Below are 19,449 nucleotides of genomic sequence, written 5' to 3' on the forward strand. Positions count from 1 at the left end.
ATCGTTCCTACCCCCTGTCATATGAAAGTACACTGCTATTTGAAAATGAATATGCAACATTAAATGTGTGTATAATACAAATATAATATTGTATATTTGTTTAAGATGCAATACGTATGCTATAGATAGCCTACTAGACTATTTCTATTTGTTTTGTAATATTACATCTAAACTTACGTAGGAAATATTTAAGTCTACAGAATGACACTGGAAAAAAAAAAAAGTATACTTACATTAGGAAAGTATTCGCTCATTTTTTAAACATACAACTAACTTTTAACCTAAATTTTATATAGGCATTAGGCAAAGTATCTTAAATACCTGATAAAGTGAACTGCATTCAGGTGTATAATTGCGCAATGAAGATTATGTCAGGCCTTGCTATTTACACAAAGTCAGATAATTTCTGCTGTTTGGTAGATTCAAAAGAAAGATTAGGTTTTTAAGAAGTAGGATATGGTTGTAAAATGTTGGCAAAGCTATAAACTTTATGGTGTAAGTGAAAACACTGATTGCTGCAGATATGTTCTGCTTTACGTTTGAAAATTTGTGCTTCATTCAGGAAAAATTAAAAATGTTCTTTTAGTACATTTAAAGGGATAGTTCAGCCAAAAATTAAAACCCTGTAATCATTTACTCACCCTCAAGTTGTTCCAAACCTGGAAAATGTTTGTAACCAAGCAGATCTCGTGTTCAGCAGAACAAAAATGTATACAGGTTTGGAACAACTTGAAGGCGAGTAAATTATTTTTTGGGTGAACTACCCCTTTAATAGAAGTCTACTAACATACAAATGAAACAAATAAACCTTCAGTTTCATAAAGTTTATTTAAAAAAAAAGAAAATACAAAATAATTACAGAAAAGTCATTTTTATTAACAAACAAGCACTTCAGATTGTCATGCATCAGTAAAGCAGCACAATGCGTTCCACTCTTCGACACGTCTGGAATGAGAACATTCACTTTATAACCAGAGGCGACAAATGAGGATCAACCACCTGGATTTTTCAACTTGACTGGCACTGGTCCATAAACAATCATACAGAGATCCAAGCAATGGAGGTACTCCTCAAATCCATCTTTGGATGAAACCCAAGACAAACTGGTGACATTCTACCACACCTTAAAGTCTTCAGCAGAGAAAATCATGTAAACGTGCATTAGATCTCCTTTCAATAAACGTGAGCAAGTTTTATATTCTATAAAAAGGCACAGGTTTTAAATAAACCAAAGCTGACAGGTAAACTTCCAGCCTGAAAAGGCCAATGTACAAAAATACACTTAAGTCAGACCTTTGGTTTCATATCAATACAGTACAGCATTCAAAAATTAGCCACCTTTGATCTGCTAAATATGTTAAATTCAGGATAAGAAAGGCCAACACCCATTTATCACTATAAGGCACGATTGCAAACAAGTTTTTGGCAGTTAACAAGAAGAGTGCAAGTAGATTATCCCAGATAAAAGGAAATACATATATTAGTAATTAAATAAATATAAAACACCACCACCATATAAATAGCCCTCTGCTTACAAAACCCTCCCTCCAAAAATGTAACCCTTTGTTCACCCAATAAAGAAAGATTGGTCCTCCCATTTCAGCAACAACGAGTCATTGTGGAACATGATCATGTCCAGATATTTTATCAAAAAACAAAACACATTTAACACATACACACACAAAAAGAATCAATCATGTGTTATAAGAGGAAGCACTTCAAAGATACAAGATTCAAAATGAATCTCAAATCTCAGCACATATATTCTATAAAACATCTTGTCCTGTTTCATTTCCATCACACAATGTCCTCGACCTATCGCAGTTTTCTCCTCCTGAGGTATCCGCCGCGCTGGGACTTGTTCAAGCGCAGGCCCAGGCAGATGACCAGCTTGATGGGGGCCAGGATGGCGATCACCCAGCCCTGCAGGACACAAAGATAGGAAACAAGGTTAGGGTGACAAACATGGTCACTAGCTAGGTTTCAATCTACCTGTTTTTATGCATATTTTGGGACAGTGTTGGGGAAAGTTACTTTTAAAAGTAATGCATTACAATATTGCGTTACTCCCTAAAAAAGTAACTAATTGCGTTACTTAGTTACTTTTTATGAAAAGTAATCTGTTACATTACTTTTGCATTACTTTTTTCTCACCTTGGCTGGACTTGTTTTTTTAAACAACAACAAGTTCTATTTTTGGCAAATGTTAAGGCCCTTTAACACCAAAAGTGAAATGAATAAGCCTCAAAATTCATATTTACACCTGTACAGTAAAGGACGTAGCTCAAACAAACCTTTCATCTGTGCTGCCATACTGGATTGAAGAAGAATAGGACACAGGAGACGGAAGTTCACTCTTATTTCTAAATCTAATCTAAAGTAATGTTTGATTATTAGTATGGTTGAAATGGATCATTGAAGGTCAGCAGCAAAGACATTGGTTAATAAAGTGAGATTAAATACATAAAGTATATTTGTGTAATTTAATAGTTCGCATTTCACTGTTTTTACTCATTTGAAGGAATACTGAATGTTTTTGTGCGAGTGAGATTCACATTTAGTCTAGAACTACAATAACCGTCAAGTTCACAGCGCACATAATGCCTCTGCACTTTATTTCTCTCAACATGGAGAACTGTCAGTCAATAAATGTGAAAAAGTAACTCAGACATTTTGTTGTAAATTGGAAAAGTAATGTGTTGCTTTACTAGTTACTTGAAAAAGTAATCTGATTACGTAACAAGTTACTTGTAACGCGTTACCCCAACACTGTTTTGGGATAATTGCATTTAAAAAAAAAAAAAAAAAAAATGAAAAGCTGAATGGAAAGGTAAAGATGCACATAAACTGTGATAGAAACACATTTACGAAATAAATTCTTCAACGCACATCCAAAAAGACGTGACTTTACATTGGGACGGCACAACTAGACTAACCAGCTGACCGATCTCGTTGCACAGCATGTTTTGGTCATTCTGAAATGACTGAGTCTATCAAAGTGGTTCGCTATAATTACCTCCCAGAACTGTCTTACACGACTCCGTTCCCAAACAGCAGGCAAACTTGCTCTGAAAGCAAGATAACCTGACCAGCATTTGTTGCGTTCCATCTGCGCGTTCTGAGGCGCAAGTCATTTATTATATACGAAAATTATTATATACAGTGGCTTAACCTACTGCAGCAACTTCCATTTCTCTTAGTGATATTCAGCGCCAGTGTATCAGGAAGTGGCGATTTTGTTCTCGATGGAATTGAAACGTGCGCAAAATTGGAATGATTGCATAAAACATTTGCGAATAAAGCACGAAGTTATATTCGCAACTTTGGATGGAAACATAGCTAATGAATGAATTGTATTAAACCGGGCTAGGTAGATTTGAAGAGAGGCGTTCAGGCAGTCGTACCATGACGGCGTGAGGGAAATAGCCGTTGGTCTGGTCCTGCAGTCCCACAGTGTTTAGTGCAGCAGCTACATAGCGTTCAGGGGTGGGCTTGTCCAGGGTTGGCTTCCTGATCTTCGTCATCTTGGTAGCCACGAAGAAAGGCAGCACACTCTGCGGCAGGGACAGAGAGATTTGTTATTTTCAGAGCTTTTTCATAGGCTTATGTATATTGTACATCATGTGTGTAACTCATCTTACGGACCCCAAACTTGAATGATTTCTAACAGGACAAATTCCTGCCCTACTTCTTCCCTCCATTTAATAATGTTTCACACTGTAATATTGCACATTACAGCAGTAAAGTAGCATTTAACGACAGTTTTCACACCTGGATGATGATCCCTTTGCACTTGTACTCTGCTTGAAGTCCACGTGAGAAGTAGTCCACAAAAGCCTGTAGAAAAACAAGTAAAAATCATCCTCCAAAAAAAACAAAAAACAAACAAAACCACTAAAATAAATATTTTCTAAATGCAGCAAGTGAATTTAGGCATAACATTATAGTGTACAGTATGAAAATTGTATACTCACTTTTAGATTTGCACATTTAATAGTGTTATTAAATTAATGTTTTTAAAGATTCAACTTTAAGTGAGCGTTAGATGATGGCAAAGGTAATCTAAATGTAAAAATACAAAAAAAAAAAAAATGTGCACAAACTATTAAATATACATTATCGACCAATATTAATAAATAAACAATTGTGACCAAGTTAAAAGGCACAATATGTAGATTTTCGCCACTAGAGGTCGCCTATTCAAAACAAAGGTGTGGCTTGATGACGCCGAGATTGAGCGCAGAATCATGGGAGATGTCATCTTCACCTCACAGCCGGTTGAAAAGAATCCGACGGGACTCGGGCAGAAATCATGTTCATGGATAAGATTATTAATGTTACTGTAATATGAAACAGCGCAGGGCCGAGTGCTGTGAGAGCGGAACGAGGCCGCTGGAGCGATTGCTAATGAGAGACGAGCGCGACACATGGCTGGAGAGCAGTGGAGCTTTTATAATGCCACAGTCGCCACTTCCGCTTCTTCCGGTTGTGGGGTAACAGCGCTGTTTATAATATTAGATACATTTGAGTGTGCTGAAAATGATGCTATAACGTTACTCTTGGCAGCTGCAATGAGAAACCTGTTGCACACTGCAGTAAGCTAACTTGAAATATTAATATAAATCAACAAAACGAGATTAAGACTAAATGTGTTGAAATATATAACAATTGATTAGTTTTCTGTTTATAAACGTAACCAAACAGTTGTTCCCTTGTCTATTAAAACACATAATATATTAAAGCGTCTTTGGCGTTTCCATGGTTTCTACAAAATAAAACCGGAAATCGAGGATAACGCGGGTATGATGTCATTGATAGGCGACGCACGGACATGGTCCGTGTCCTGGTTAAAATTGCTTATTTCTCTGGATTTAAACATTCTTGGAAACATTTGGGATAATGTAAGTACAAAAGTCAACAAAATATATAATGTTAGAGTGGTTTTTGGATATTTTAATCCAAAAATCTTACATATTGTGCCTTTAACTTCAGATTGTTCAGTACTTTTTTTCTTCTTTTAAGTTCTTTCTGAAACAATTATGACCACTGATATTTCTCTGAAGAATGTTGTGAAGACACTTGCCTTAGTGGAGGAGTAGATAGTCAGCAGTGGAAGGGGGAACATGCCACTGGCAGAGGAGATATTGAGGATGACACCTTTAGCTCTGCAATGAAAAAAGGCAAACTTTATTTCAACCGATCACGTTTGACATTGACATCAAATAGGGTCTTTTTCCAGCTGCGGAAACCTGAAAGCAGCCGTCACATCAACACACGTCTAATGATGGTCGCCATGCGTGTTGCCATGGCACCAGCTTTCTCCTGCAGTACCCCTGCAGCCGCAGCAGAGTGCTGGGGAGTGCAGAGGGTTGGACCTATTTCTACAAAATTTGCCCAGCTCCGTTATTGGCCCCAGAGTTGCATGTGACTCCATAGTAGCCAATTGGATCGGTGCATTGTTGCTTTACAATTTTACACAAAGAGTGTGGGGGGAACAGGAGGGGAGCGACACTCAGGAGGAAAAACCCTGTTTTGAAAAGCTGCACTGAATTCCCTTTTAGTGACAGCGGTCGTGTTAGGAATTCCAGTCACTAGCTGGAAGGATGTTTTAATAATAAACACCAGTTACTGCTTCAGGACTCACCTTGCCTCCATTCTGGGCAGAACCAAACGAGTCATCTGGCAAAAGAAAAGGGGACAAAAAAGGAGTTAAAGACTCACATGCTTCAAAATTACTTGAGACAACATTCAAAATCTGAAATGCTAATATTGCATATATGAGAGAGAGAGAGAGAGAGAGAGAGAGAGAGAGAGAGAGAGAGAGAGAGAGAGAGAGAGAGAGAGAGAGAGAGAGAGAGAGAGAGAGAGAGAAGCGTGGGTGGTGAACACGGGAAGCGTTGGTGGAGATCAGCAAAACACAGGGAGAGAGAGAGAACAGGTACAACAGAAGGAGTACATCAAAGTGGTCACGTTGCAGTACTTTTACCTTTTCAAATTTGAAATTTCAAAATTAAGAATTCCGAATTCCAAATTAAGAATTCCGAAACCCTTCAGCAGCTAGTACTTACTTGGCACACTGAGGTGATGTTGACATTGATCATGGTAGTGATGAACTGCAAAAGGAAATATACAGGTGAATATTTCTTAAGAGTAATGAGTACTAATATTTAAACCTCATCAGATAAAGAAGAAACTCACATTTTCCAAATCAGGAATGTGGAGGAAAAATTCGGGGTATGGATAGGAGATTCCCACATTGTTAACTATGGATCAAGAGACAAAAATAGAAGATTGGATGTGGTTGAATGCGATTGAGAATGTGTATCTGAAATGTTCCGAGAATCACCACTATGTGGCGATAAAGCATCAGGAATGAGATGTGAGCGCTAAACACAGACATAATAAAAATAAATAAATAAATAAATAAATAAAACCTCAATCACGATTTCAGGTGAGAAAAAAAAAAAAAAAAAAAAACTGAGAATATGAGGCCACATAAAAGCGGTTTCAAACAACACTGACAGGGAATCGTGAATGAAAGTTGTGTATGTGTCAGCTTTCCAACTTTGAAGGTTTGTGTTACTTTCAAGACTTTCAAGGCTCCACGTAGAGAAAAACAAAAAAACAAACACCTTACCGAGGATTCCAATCTCCAGCCCAGCAAGACCCTTTTCAATTTTAGGATAGATATCAGCCCGACTGTAGTCCACTGCGATGGTTTTTGTTTCCACATTATACGCGCTTTCTGTAATTAGAGACATAAAAGACATTAAACCCAGAGAAGAGACGCAAAACTGCTGAAACGGTCATCGTTCCAGCTGCAGACCTAATATTGGCACTCTGTCCAAGATCAGGCATCCCTGCTATTGCTGCTGTTCTAAAAATAACTTCTCTGGGACTTTGCCCATTGCACCAAAACACAGATTCCTGGCCAGCAGGGGGCGCTGCGTACCAAGAAAAAGCTGTCGAAGGAACTTCCTACATCTCCCCTCCCCTCCTCTGCTTGTTTGAGGTGCCTGCAGCAATTAGAATTTATTGTCCAAAGGCTCATTTGTCTAAACACTGTTCCACTGAGTTATGAGAGGAAAATTCCTCTCAGGTCTTGCAGCGAGAGGTTTTTTTTTTTTTTTTTACATTTTATTTATATATATATATATATAGAAGGGTTATTTTAAGAACAAGAACACACATTAATGAGCTACAAAGTCTTTTTGTTGTTGTTCTGGGGGCTTGTGAGATACTGCTCTCTGTGACTTCACTGTGATCAATGCAAATGTTAAATTTGAGAACTAGGTTTGGCAAATTACATTCTAGTTGGCGACTAGCCATTCTGTGTTGCCAGCATGACTGTTTTTCCCCTTCTAACCTCAGCAGTTAAGTGCTTGCATTTAAGATAGCTAAAAGTTGATTTTAATAACATTTCATAGTAACAAAGTACAGCATAGAGCTTAAATGATTCCTTTCCAGAGCTGATCTTGGGCCATCAAGGCATGTTCATTATTCAGTACACACATTGAGGCCAAATCAGTACAGGAAAACTCCTATTCACAATCTCACAGCCAGTCATGCTTCATTCATACTATTTAAAAAAAAAAAAAAAAAAAAAAAAAAAAGAATAAAAAAAAAAGAATGATCACAGTACAATTATATGAAAAATTTAATTTCATGTGATAGTCATGCAAGTCATAACAGTCATGCTCCTTCACACATCCGACTGGTCTGAACGATCGATGTTTGGTCATTTAGCACTTGGTCGGGACAGATGGAAGGACTTCATGCTATGTGTACATCATGTGAGCACTGATATAGCATCCAAGTAATTCAAATTTACTGGAACAGGAAAGGCAAACAGTGGTTCGGCCTTATTCTGAGAAGTGTCGTGCATGACCCCTGGAGCTTGCGTGGACCTTTGACTGTGCACTCCTGCCAGGCTGCATCAGCTCTCCGCCCAGTCAGTGAACCAGGCCCCCACCCTGCCTCTCAGGACAGGGCTAAAAATAAACCCCGTTTCATTAACATCAGGAGGACTGTCTGTCATTCACAGAGATGAGCACTGCAGTTTGCTAACACACACACACACACACACAGATGGCCGAACACTAACCGAGAGACTTTGCCACGTCGTCGAGCTTCTCCTGGGAACGGCTGATGAGCATCATGGAGAATCCTCGTCGAGCAAGCTGAGAGAGAGAAGAGAGTTTGAACCATCTCATTTATGACGGAGAAACAATGTAAAGCATCTGTGTTAATGACTGCCATGAGAACTTGTAAAAGTGATCCATGTCAGCTTCTTTGGCTATTTTCAGGGCAAAAACCATATTGCGTTATGAATTTAAAACAGAAACTACATAGGATATTTAAGACTATTTTCCAGACTAGATTAATAATCTTTCCAAGGGTATCAACAGAATAAATATGAGCTTTTTACAAAAACTTGATATTTACTAGGGCAGGGACAATAAATCGATTTTCGATACAAAGAATCTGGAGCGATTCTGATATTTTCCGATGTATCGCGATTCTCTCTCGAATCGATTTGGAGCTTAGTTTAACAGCAAATGGCACTACGTGCTTTAGAAACACCCGTACTCTGCTTGTTTCCAGTTCCTTTCACACAACTTAAACCTAAAATAATCATTTATAAACTTTGAAAAGGTTGAAGCGAATTACAAGGGTGTTCGCAGTGGGCCGTTTACATTAATCTCGCGTCATAAAAGCATTGTGAACAGAGGTACAAGTACATTTAACCACTTACATGACTCAGCCGAATGCACGAGCGCTCTCCAGTTCTCTTCTTCGTGAGCATTTGAGTGTGCAGTTAAAAACTAGACTAGAGCGCCATCTGCTGTTAAAACTAAGCTATCACTAAAATATCAGAAGCAATCCAGAATCATTGTATCAAGAATTGATGTATTGCCCCAGCCCTAATATTTACAGCATAAAATCTTATGTTTTGTTCAAATTTTCTCTCCTATTCAAGTTTAATATGTAAAAACAACTAGAAGTAAGTTGATTTCCCTGGAAAGAGTATAGACCTTATGTAGCTCCGCCCCTTTTCAGCACTGTGCTCATTGTGTTCAGTCTTCCGATTTGTATTTCCACAGCATGAAGGTAAGATCTTACGGATTTATGAATGAACCGTTTTTTTTTTTTTTTTTTAAATCTTCCAGATCAACTGACATTTGTTATGACATCCTCAAATATTACAATGCTCATGATAACTTTCATTAACTCTACAATAAGTGAATCCACTTCACCAGCTAGTTACACTTCAACAGCAATGCCATAGAAATATACAGAGCTACCGCAAAAACGGAAGTTCAAACGCAAAATTCTAAAGATGGCTGCGCACTTGTTTCTCTGGCGCATAAGGTCTGTACACCGTGTCGTTTTCAAAATATTTCTGACCAGCACGGCAACAGTGGCTCAACCAATGGCGTGAGTTTGGGGGCGGGGCTACCTGTTTGTTTGACCAATGACAAACGAGGCGGGTGTCCGAGGGGAAACCTGTTTGAAAGCAGTCATGCCTTCACATTTACGTTACTTTTAACTGTTATGAAAAAGCTAAAGACGAAGCTCGATGTTAACTTTGGAGTGAGCAGTGACATAACTGTACGAGTTATATGAGGTAACAGGTCTTTTTCCACCAGTAGTCTTCTAGTCACCCTCCTTCTCTTGGCCTCAGAGTGAAACCTCTGTCTTGTGATGAGTCACTGTGCTTTCCGTGGAGCGAAGAGATAAATAAGAAGAGAAACCCTTACCTCCTCCGCATAGGATTTCCCAATCCCATCCGTGGCTCCCGTCACAACTAGAAAAAGTAGAAAGAAATAGACAGGATCAGTGTTTGCGGCAGCTCAATTACTCATTTTCACCAAAAACAAACTTATCAAAAAGGTACGTTCAGAGCAAACAGGTACTCCTATACACCAGGTTCAGATCAAAACAACATTACACCTGCTAAACCGCCATCTAAGGGACGTTGGTGTTGAAGGGAGTCACTTTATTGATGTCCGAATACTTTGCGTATCCATTTGTAGGTTGATTTCCCTGAAAAGTGGCATTTTCAAAACTTGTTTGAGAATCCCAACCAGGAACCAGCGCAACATGGTAACACTGGCTCACCCAACGGTGTCAGTCTGGGGCGAAGCTATGTTTGACCAATGGCAGACAGCAGGGTTGTTGCTTTTAATAAGATCCTAACAACTTCCGGCATCTTTCACACAATGCAGCGGTTCTGTACAATTTTTTGACGTTAAAATACCCTCATATCTTAGCTTGATACGTAAAGGCAACAATAAGTAAGCCATTTGACGCGCTCAACAAGTGTAAACAGCGACTCTGGTATTCTCAAAACATTTATCTGTTGTTTGAGAATACTGACGAGCCCAACATGGTAACACTGGCTCAACCAATGGCGTAGGTTTAGGGCGGAGCCATCTGTTTGACCAATGGCAGACAGGAACAGTGTTCAAGAAACCTGTTGTTTTTGTTGTTGCATTTAATAAGATCTTATAAAAATATTAATTTACTTTAGCCGTATTTCACTCAAAAAAAAAAAAAAAAAAAAAAAAAAAAAAAAAAAAACACTTTAGCTTTGTTAAAATTCTCTCTCATATCACAGCGTAATATATAAAACAAACAACTACAAGAAAGCCATTTGTAGGTTGATTACCTCAAAAAGTACAAACACTGTGTCTCTAAGGCATTTCCAAAACATTTGTCATTTCAAGATTCTGACCAACAACACTGCCTCAGCCAATTGCAAGAGTAGGGGCGGGGCAATGTGTGCAACCAATATATAAATTTTTTGAAAATGGTCATATTTTACATTTAGTAATGCTAGCGGCACAGAAACGACACCCTTCACATTTACGATTATGCGCTTTTATCTGTAAAATGAAATATTACTAATATAACTACGACCATCTCAATGTACCATAATGCTCTTGTTTTACAAAACATACATGGAAACACAAAAAGCAAGCATTAAGACACAAAATGTGTGATGGCTGATCAAAGTGTGGCATGGGCAGTGGTCATTCGCAAGAACAGGGCTGTGGGGGAGAGAATGGGGGGGTTATGACGTCTGTAGAGCACGACAGCACAGGAGGGGTGAGGAGGGATCCTGGGGGCTGCTAAAAATAGAAACCGGGGGGGGGGGAGGGATGGGAGACTGCGCAAAGTCAGATGTGGGTAGAAAGTGAGAGAGCACGACAACGGGAGAGAGAGCACTGGATCGAAAGAGAGAAGGAACAAAAGAAGGTGATTCACAAGCTCCTTTTCAAATTCATCCCAAGAATGGAGCACGCTCTAGTTTGTCTCAATGGGACAAAGTACATTAAAGAGATTGTTCATCCCAAAATGAAAATTCTGCCATCATTTACTCACCAACATGTCGTTTCCAACCTGTCTGACTTTCTTGTGTGGAACATAAAAGATGATATTCTAAATAATATCTCAGTGTTTTTTGTCCATACAATGGAAATCAATGGGAACCAAAATTGTTTGGTTACCAACATTCTTCAAAATTATGTTTCCTGCAGAATAAACAACATGAGGGTGAGTAAATGAAATTTTTCGTTTTTGGGTGAACTATCCCCTGAACAATGGCAAGAGCTTGTGAGGATATGGCCGAAGAACAAAACTCACGTTATGGAGACCTAAAATCTTGTATACACTTCCTTTGTTTGAAAACAAAAACATTCACTCACAAATTCTTCAAAATGTCAGAACAAATAGTAAATTCTGCACCAAAACGTCTTTAAGAATTAAAAAGCAAACCACCAAAAATGACGTGCATGGGATCACATTTTACAAAAGATCAGGTATACGTGTTTCACATTTTCCCCAAACTTAAGGAATTCCATGCTTAAAGTCAATTGTGCACATACACCAGAACACTTCAAACATGGGGTGAGGAGAGCTTGGGGACAATTCCCAGAATTCCATGCAAGGATGGGGTTATAGAGACGTGCTTAGCCAGACTGTGTGCCATCAATCCAGCCTTTCCTACGGTCAACAACCATCAAAATTTCACACAAAAACCCAAGACTAATCAACATCTAGATTATCTGGGGACCATTCGGAGGATGATTTTTAAAGCAGAATCATTTTGCCTCCCATCAAAACCCAAATCTATCCCACAAAAATGAAGCTGTACGCAAGCGGACACATTACAGGGACGAAAAGACTTTAGATACACTCTTAAAAATAAAGGTTCCAAAAGGTTTGTTTTGCAGTGATGCCATAGAACCGTTTTTTGGTTGCCTAAAGAACCTTTCAGTGAAAACAAAATTTCCTTAGTTTGAAGAACATTTTAATAAATCTAAATAACCCTTTTCCACTATAAAGAACTGTTTGTACTATAGAGTACCTCAGGGATGACGTGTTTTTGTAGGCAAAACCCGGAAGCGCGTTAGCATTTTAGCACTTCCGGTTCCATCGCACTAAAGTCAATGGTTTTTTTGAATGGGTTTTCGCTAAATCGCCTGAAATAAGGTCTGTGGTTAACAAAGCCTCTAAATATTTCCACGTTTTGATCTATGACATAAAACACACCAGTTATAACCTGCTTGTGATTTTTTTAAACCTTTATTGTGTCTTAAAAACGGCGGTTGCTAACAAATTGCTAAAAGGGACTACTTCCTTTGGCGGGGACTTTAGACGTCATCATGACAAACAGGACATTTGGACCGCATTTCTCATGAAAAAGTGGATAAGTATTCATACACAGCACAAGTCATAATCAGCAAGCACGTTTTTAAATAAAGTTGTTTTTTAAATAAAGTTTGAGGAAGCTTGGTGGTGGTGACGTTGATCCGCGACCATGGTGTGCTGTAGTCCGTTTATAGCCTACTGTTAGCTTTTTATATCTGACGACTTTATTTAGGCTTCAAAATGTATACATGTTGTGTTAACTTGTAAAGGATTATCTTGATAGACAAAACGTGTAAGTGTCATAACCCTTTGTTAAACAGAGCTTATTTTTAAGTCTATGGGAAAAACACAGGCTTTCGATCGAGGGAACCTGTGCACCGCCAACTTCCGGGTTGGCCTACAAAAACACGTCATCCCTGAGGTACTCTATAAGAAAGGATTTATGAGTGTTAAAGGGATAGTTCACCCAAAAATGAAAATTCTGTCATCATTTACTCACCCTCAAGTAGTTCCAAACCTGTATGAATTTCTTTGTTCTGCTGAACAGATGTCAGTGACCAAACAGATCTCACGCCCCCATTGAAATACTATGGTAGTCAATGGGAGGGGCGAGATCTGTTTGGTTTACTGACATTCTTCCAAATATCTTCAGCAGAACACAGACATTCATACAGGTTTGGAACCACTTCAGGGTGAGTAAATGATGACAGAATTTTCATTTTTGGGTGAACTATCCCTTTAAAAGGTTCTTTATTGGCATCAATGTTTATATGAAGAACCTTATTTTTTAAGAGTGTAGCATGAACATTATTAGCAAGATGCTACACAATTAAAAGCACAGAACAACTGATTAAAAACAGGCCCAGAAGCAGTTCCCTTTGCAAGCGAGATGGCACGAGCAGTCGTGCTCGGGTACGTTCACGAACAGTACGTTCAGAAATACGGAGCCGCACATGCGCACTGGCCCTCCTCCGACTCAATATTCCAGCGCTAAAAAAAGCAGCCGAGTGAGTAAAAATAGCTGCCTCGTCTGGAACAGCCGCAGCACTTGAATACCAACAAGATGCTGCCCGCTCACCCTCAATCTCTCTCTCTCTCGCTGCATCCCCCAGCAACCCAGCTCATTGTAGAGCCTTCAGTATGGGGAGGAAATAAAAGCAAAAGCTGACCGGCTCTTATGGAGCAGGGGTTTTATGGTAGCAGCGGAGGACAATCGTGAACGAAAACAGTGCTTAAAAACATCGGAGGCCAGTGTAGCGTAATTAAAATGAAGGGGGATTCGGCCATCCAGATTCAGACCGCTACTGTATGCAATCTGTCGCATCACTCTCTCTCCCTCTCCCACCATGAATGAACCGTTCCCGTTCTTGGCTCAGTAGCACTGCAGAATGCTAACACCTCCGCCCACTCCCCCCAAAGCAGCATCCTGCTTTAAATAGCACAAGCCAGTCACATGGCCAGCAGGAAAAAACTACACACCAGAGCAGTTCAGCGCCCAAAATAGCATCTATACTCGGATAAAGGTGGATTGAAGGAAAAAAAAAAGCGATGTGGGGGTGAGAGGGTGCAATATCAGAAATAGCAGCAAAGTCACATGCGCGCCAAAAAAAAAAAAAAAGGTGAAAAATCAATAGTTCTCCTCGCAACAGTCTCCTCCTTGCAAAAAAATAATTAGAACAGAAATAATTCAAAACATCTAAACATAGACTTGGTATATTTTTGGACGCCGATGTGTTTTTTTTCTAGTGAGGAGACGCGTTAAATATGTAGAAAAGTGTCATGGAGGACTGTATAAAATCAGTGACTATAGGCATTTTTGCAAGCCGCATTGAAAAAGGGGGAGGAAAGTAGCTTCTAAATTAGTGTATTTTTTTTTTTTTACATTTTGGCCAAAAAGATCCAATTAAACGTCTGCTACACGATAGCAGGTCGGAATGGGATGTGAAGTGTAAGTGTAATGTTAAACGCCAGATGGAAGATTTCCTTTTCCAGGAAATAAATAAATAAATGGAGCCGAGTCGTGACAGAGAAGAGAAAAGGGAGGGTGGGGGTTCGCAGAGGGCGAACAAACAGATTCAGGAGGGGGGGAGAGGGGTTCTTAGTGAGGGGATGAGCAAGAGATGGAGGATGGAGATAGGCTTAGACAGAGAGAGGAGGAGAGGGGGGGTTGCAATTTTACCCAGCATCCTCGGTTCCGGCACGTGGCAACGAGCGTGTTAGTCACATGAACGGCAGCGTTCCCTTTGAAGACCCCCACCTCTTAACACAAGAGCCAGGCACACTCTGGCATCATTCACGAAGCACAAGGGCTCACACATTCACAAGTTGCGCAGCTTAACATTCACTCTCTCACACGAATGAGTTTCATTCACATTGTCGTTTAGCTAGCATGAATGGGCTAACGTTGCTATTCACAAACTTGTGCATATACAGTAGCCTAAGCAAGAAAAGTTGAGCATATTATAACAAACTGGTAAGTTTTGACCAAAAGGTCCGAGCCAGAAGTGGTTTTTAAACTGAAAAACCTTCGATTTTGAATGTCAAAGCAAGTTTGTGTGACACAATCGCCCCCATCCCCATGAATGACTGCAGCTCTATTACATAACTGTGATTTTCAAACACATTTAGTGTTCTAAGGAAGGATGAAGTGAGCCACTGGAGGACAAGAGAGATGGGGAAGGGTGGGGGGTGATGAAGCTCTAATTCTGGCTTCCTCGCGCTGCTCGGTCAGCATCACAACTCAGCTGAGAGAAAGGCCGACCTACCTTGTTCACACAGTACACTGCACCAGTCACATAAACTATCACTGAAACCTGCCAGTTGGAACCAAAATACTAAAACTCTCTCAGCCCTTATACACTGATAAACTGGAAAAAATTAATGTGGCTTCTTAATGTAGTTTATGTTTCTTGCGTCTATGAGACGGACGGAAGTCCTCAACATTCAAATGTCATGAATCCTGTCAAAAACATGTCTGGGTCATAGGTCACCCCTACATTAAAAATAAGAAATCACATTATGCAGCTGAAAGAAAAAGATGCAAAAAAGATGCATTTCTAAAAAAAAAAAAAAAAAAAAATTATATATATATATATATATATATATAAAAATAAATAAAAAATAAACAAACATTTTAGGATGAGGACGACAATCACCAATAAATAGAATGGAAACTTCAAAAAAAAAAAAAAAAAAAAAAAAAAAAAAAAAAACAACAACAACCAATTACTCTAAGAATTAGGGGTAAAATGTGCTTAATTTTTGTAACGTCAATGTAAAAAAAGTCTTAATTGATCTAAAATAAATATCCTTTATGCAAAATATTGAGATCTGATGAACCTCTGATGCTTACTGTAAAAAATATACGCTTTAATAGTGCACATGCTGTCTGGGTTTCCTCTGTAATATGTATAATTTAATAATGCTGAGAGAGAGAGAGAGACAAAGAAGCCACATCTGACTAATAACAATATGGTCTTAAAAAAAAAAAAAAAAAACACCTTCTAATGCTACGAGAACATCATGCACAATAACTAAACCACAGGCTTACAACCTTTACCATGGCGGTGCAGTTCCCAAGAAAGACACCAGGAGTCTCCCGTAAGCGTCTCAGGCAAGGAATGCCTGGTTACTACAGGAACACACCACAGGGCCTTTCATCTTAGTTCTCTCTCATACATTCCACTTCATGACTCACCTTCAAGGTACTGCATAGTCAGCACATTACATCTTCAAAAACACATCACATCATGCAACCATCAACATGCAAAAATACACTGCAAGTCTGTAAGATAACACACTGAGCAAGACATGAGGTGGGGGAGACTGCAAACGTGTCAAAGAACCATCAGTTACACTCATACTGACGTGGAAAGAGTTTCGAGATCTGGAAACGCACTCTTACTCAACCTGACAAGACCTGTGCTTCTGGACTGACAGGAAGAGGAACTAGTTTTCCCATCTCCACTCACTCACTGCCACCTCAAACCTGTGAGCGACAGCACACGTTAAACTGAACGGGTCCGACTGGTACCCTGTTTTTTTGGTTTCAGGGAGTGGCATTCATCAGCTTCATATCTGACATCACACTTACAGAATGTATGAAGGAAATAGTTCAAAAATGACACTGTAACAGGGAGTGGTGTTGCAGAGTGAGAAAAGGGGCGAGTCTTACGCAACGTGTCGAGGTCATATTTCACTCCAAAATCAAGAAAAACGAGAAAATATTTTTAGCTTAAAACGAATTTGCTTTGTGATATTTTCATGACATTAAAGCAGTTTTGCCCCCAAAAATCACATGCAAAAAAGGTAATGATGCATAAAAAAAAAATATATATATATATATATATATATATATATATATATATATATATTATTGAATTGTGAAACATGTATTCATCATGATAGTGTGCTGATTTTAGTTTATGCTGAAGTAAAATAATGGGAGAGTTGAAGTAAAATCTCATTATACTTTAATAAGCTGGGTAAAATGCGTTATTGTCCTGAAAAATGTCACAGTCCAAAATTCATCTATATAGGCAAAACTAGAGACCAATAATTGGTTTGGGTGTTATTTACCAATATACCACACTTTTCCATGTTTATCAAAACTTGGCACTAAACTTTGGTAACCTTTAACCTACATACAACAGAAAACCAAATTGCCAACAGGTGATGTAATTGGTTCTGCATATCAGATGTCAAACAGTTAAAAAGAAAAACAGTATAAGTTGACTTTTACGCAAAACATACTTCTTTTTGGAGTGAAGTATAACACGAACATTTTATTGACAGGCGAGAATAACCCAAAAAACTAAAGGGTTGTAGGTTCAAAACTGCTGACAGTTGATAAATAAATATATGAACTAATGTCATTCGATAAAAAGAAGATTTTCTTCAGAATCAGCACACTTAGCCTGCTATTGAAGATACTGCGAAATCGCTGTAAATGTGCAATAGCCAAGTCGACCGCTAGGGGCGTCGAGTGCTGGTGCACCTGCTGCCTAGGCAACATCCTAGGCAGTGAAAGACTATGGCATGATGAGCCATTTCAAAATCTTTAACAGTGTGATGAGTTTTGAAGTAACAGTATTGAAAGTGCGATTGTGTCCAAGAGAAAATATTCGCGCTGAACCTCACGGCGTTTGTACATTTGAGCACCACATACAAGTCTCCCCTCACATGCCGCACGTGGTATGGACCCGCATTATAATTAAGATTGGCGTTTTAAACTGCGTCATGTTGCCAAAAACCAACCTCAGTGCCCCAGTGAGGGGATGAAGCGGACAACAGCGGCCAATAAGACAAAAACTAAAAGACTAAACCGCATTTTACCAACGAAACTGCCAATGCAGTGTGAAAAACAGCGTTTGTCGGGACACACATTGGCACGCGCAGCCGGGAAACTGGATAACTGGGTCAGGCCAGGCATAAACGGTTGAGGAAAAACTAGAAATGTGAAAAAATCATATATAACCGAAATATCTGGTTGGATAATGAGTATGTGTTTGAAATTAAATATAAGCTTTAAAAATGTTTTTGTAACTATAAACTTTTATCTAATTGGTGGTATTGACCAGAGCAATCATATTGAAAAATGTTAGGCTGAAATACCTGAATGACTCATAGTGACATGCTATCTGCGCATAATATATGAATGTATGGCGCAATCAGTCAACCTGAGACACACGTCGCCTCCATTGACCATACGCATAAAATACTAATGCCTCAATTAGTCTGCTGATCCAATCTTTCCTTAAGGATTATAAATGCATGTATGTGAGTGGTATAAACATTCGCCCTTCGTAAACGATGACAATTATGTGTTAAATTGAATCTGACGCGCAAAAAAAAAAAGAAAAAAAAAAAAAGTTCAAATTATTAGTTCCCCCCCCAAATCCATGAAGTTGATCTTTATTTAGTTTAAGGCTGCGCCAAATGCGCACTACATTTATCCCACCCATGTCCTGCGCTCATTCCCAACGCTTGTCGTTCAACTTACCTGCCCATTTTCCCAATTTGGGAGAGAGAAAATCCCCGTTTCCCAGCACCCATATCCTAAAGCCAGTGATGATCTTGTACAATAGAAACAACGCCAGCGAGGCCGTGGTAAGTGCACCGACCCAGAAGATCGCTGTGACGGCAGGCTGTAGCGTCCCCACCACGTTAAACGACTCCATGTCTACGGCTGGCTGTGCGTGGTGAATGAATGACCTGCAAAATTAGTCGTTATGCACTGCTTTAAAAGCTTCAACGTGTGCGCCCCTTTATAAGCAGGTTGTGGCATCACACCCCTACAACTCCTCTAACATACTAGTCTATCCAGATTTAAGTGCACACCTCCCACATACTCCACCGCCGCCCATGCGAGCCCACGTCCATTGTTGATTGGCCGAAACTCGCGTCCGTCAATCGCAACTCACCGTTTATTGGCCATTGTGCGCGTCAATCACAAAGAGTCCTATTCTCATTCATTCGGTTGCCTGTTTCAATGGGGCGGACCGAAAACTCTTCTGAGTGAGAAGCGATTGGGCAAACATTACGGTAACCTCCATTCAAATAATTTCATTGGCTGTGATTCAGAACTGGTTTTTCTGTTTCAGTCAGGGTTACGAAACCTCCAAACCCACGCGTCCAACGATCACCCCCCACACTATTTTATGAATGAAGTTCGTTGCTTATTGGCCAAGAGGACTCCTTTTGTCCCGCCCCTGCTGATCGTTCAGTAAGATTCTATTGGTCGACACGAACGCCAGTCACATTCATTCACTAGCGCTGTCATACAAATGAGTC

The 19,449-nt window shown here is 39.4% G+C and overlaps 1 protein-coding gene across 1 annotated transcript; it reads right to left on the reverse strand.

Moving 5' to 3' along the window:
• Nucleotides 1-855: 855 nt before the first annotated feature.
• hsd17b12a (hydroxysteroid (17-beta) dehydrogenase 12a) lies at nt 856-18,972 on the reverse strand. The gene is made up of 11 exons (XM_051884723.1): nt 18,659-18,972; nt 9,762-9,808; nt 8,105-8,180; nt 6,638-6,745; nt 6,199-6,263; nt 6,069-6,113; nt 5,645-5,679; nt 5,084-5,165; nt 3,772-3,837; nt 3,405-3,554; nt 856-1,923 (listed from the first exon to the last, which is right to left on the reverse strand). The coding sequence occupies exons 1-11, from the start codon at nt 18,834-18,836 to the stop codon at nt 1,816-1,818; spliced, it is 960 nt and encodes a 319-aa protein (XP_051740683.1). The 5' UTR covers nt 18,837-18,972; the 3' UTR covers nt 856-1,815.
• Nucleotides 18,973-19,449: the final 477 nt, after the last annotated feature.

This window comes from Ctenopharyngodon idella, chromosome 24, assembly GCF_019924925.1.
Source record: "Ctenopharyngodon idella isolate HZGC_01 chromosome 24, HZGC01, whole genome shotgun sequence".
Lineage (NCBI taxonomy): Eukaryota > Metazoa > Chordata > Actinopteri > Cypriniformes > Xenocyprididae > Ctenopharyngodon > Ctenopharyngodon idella.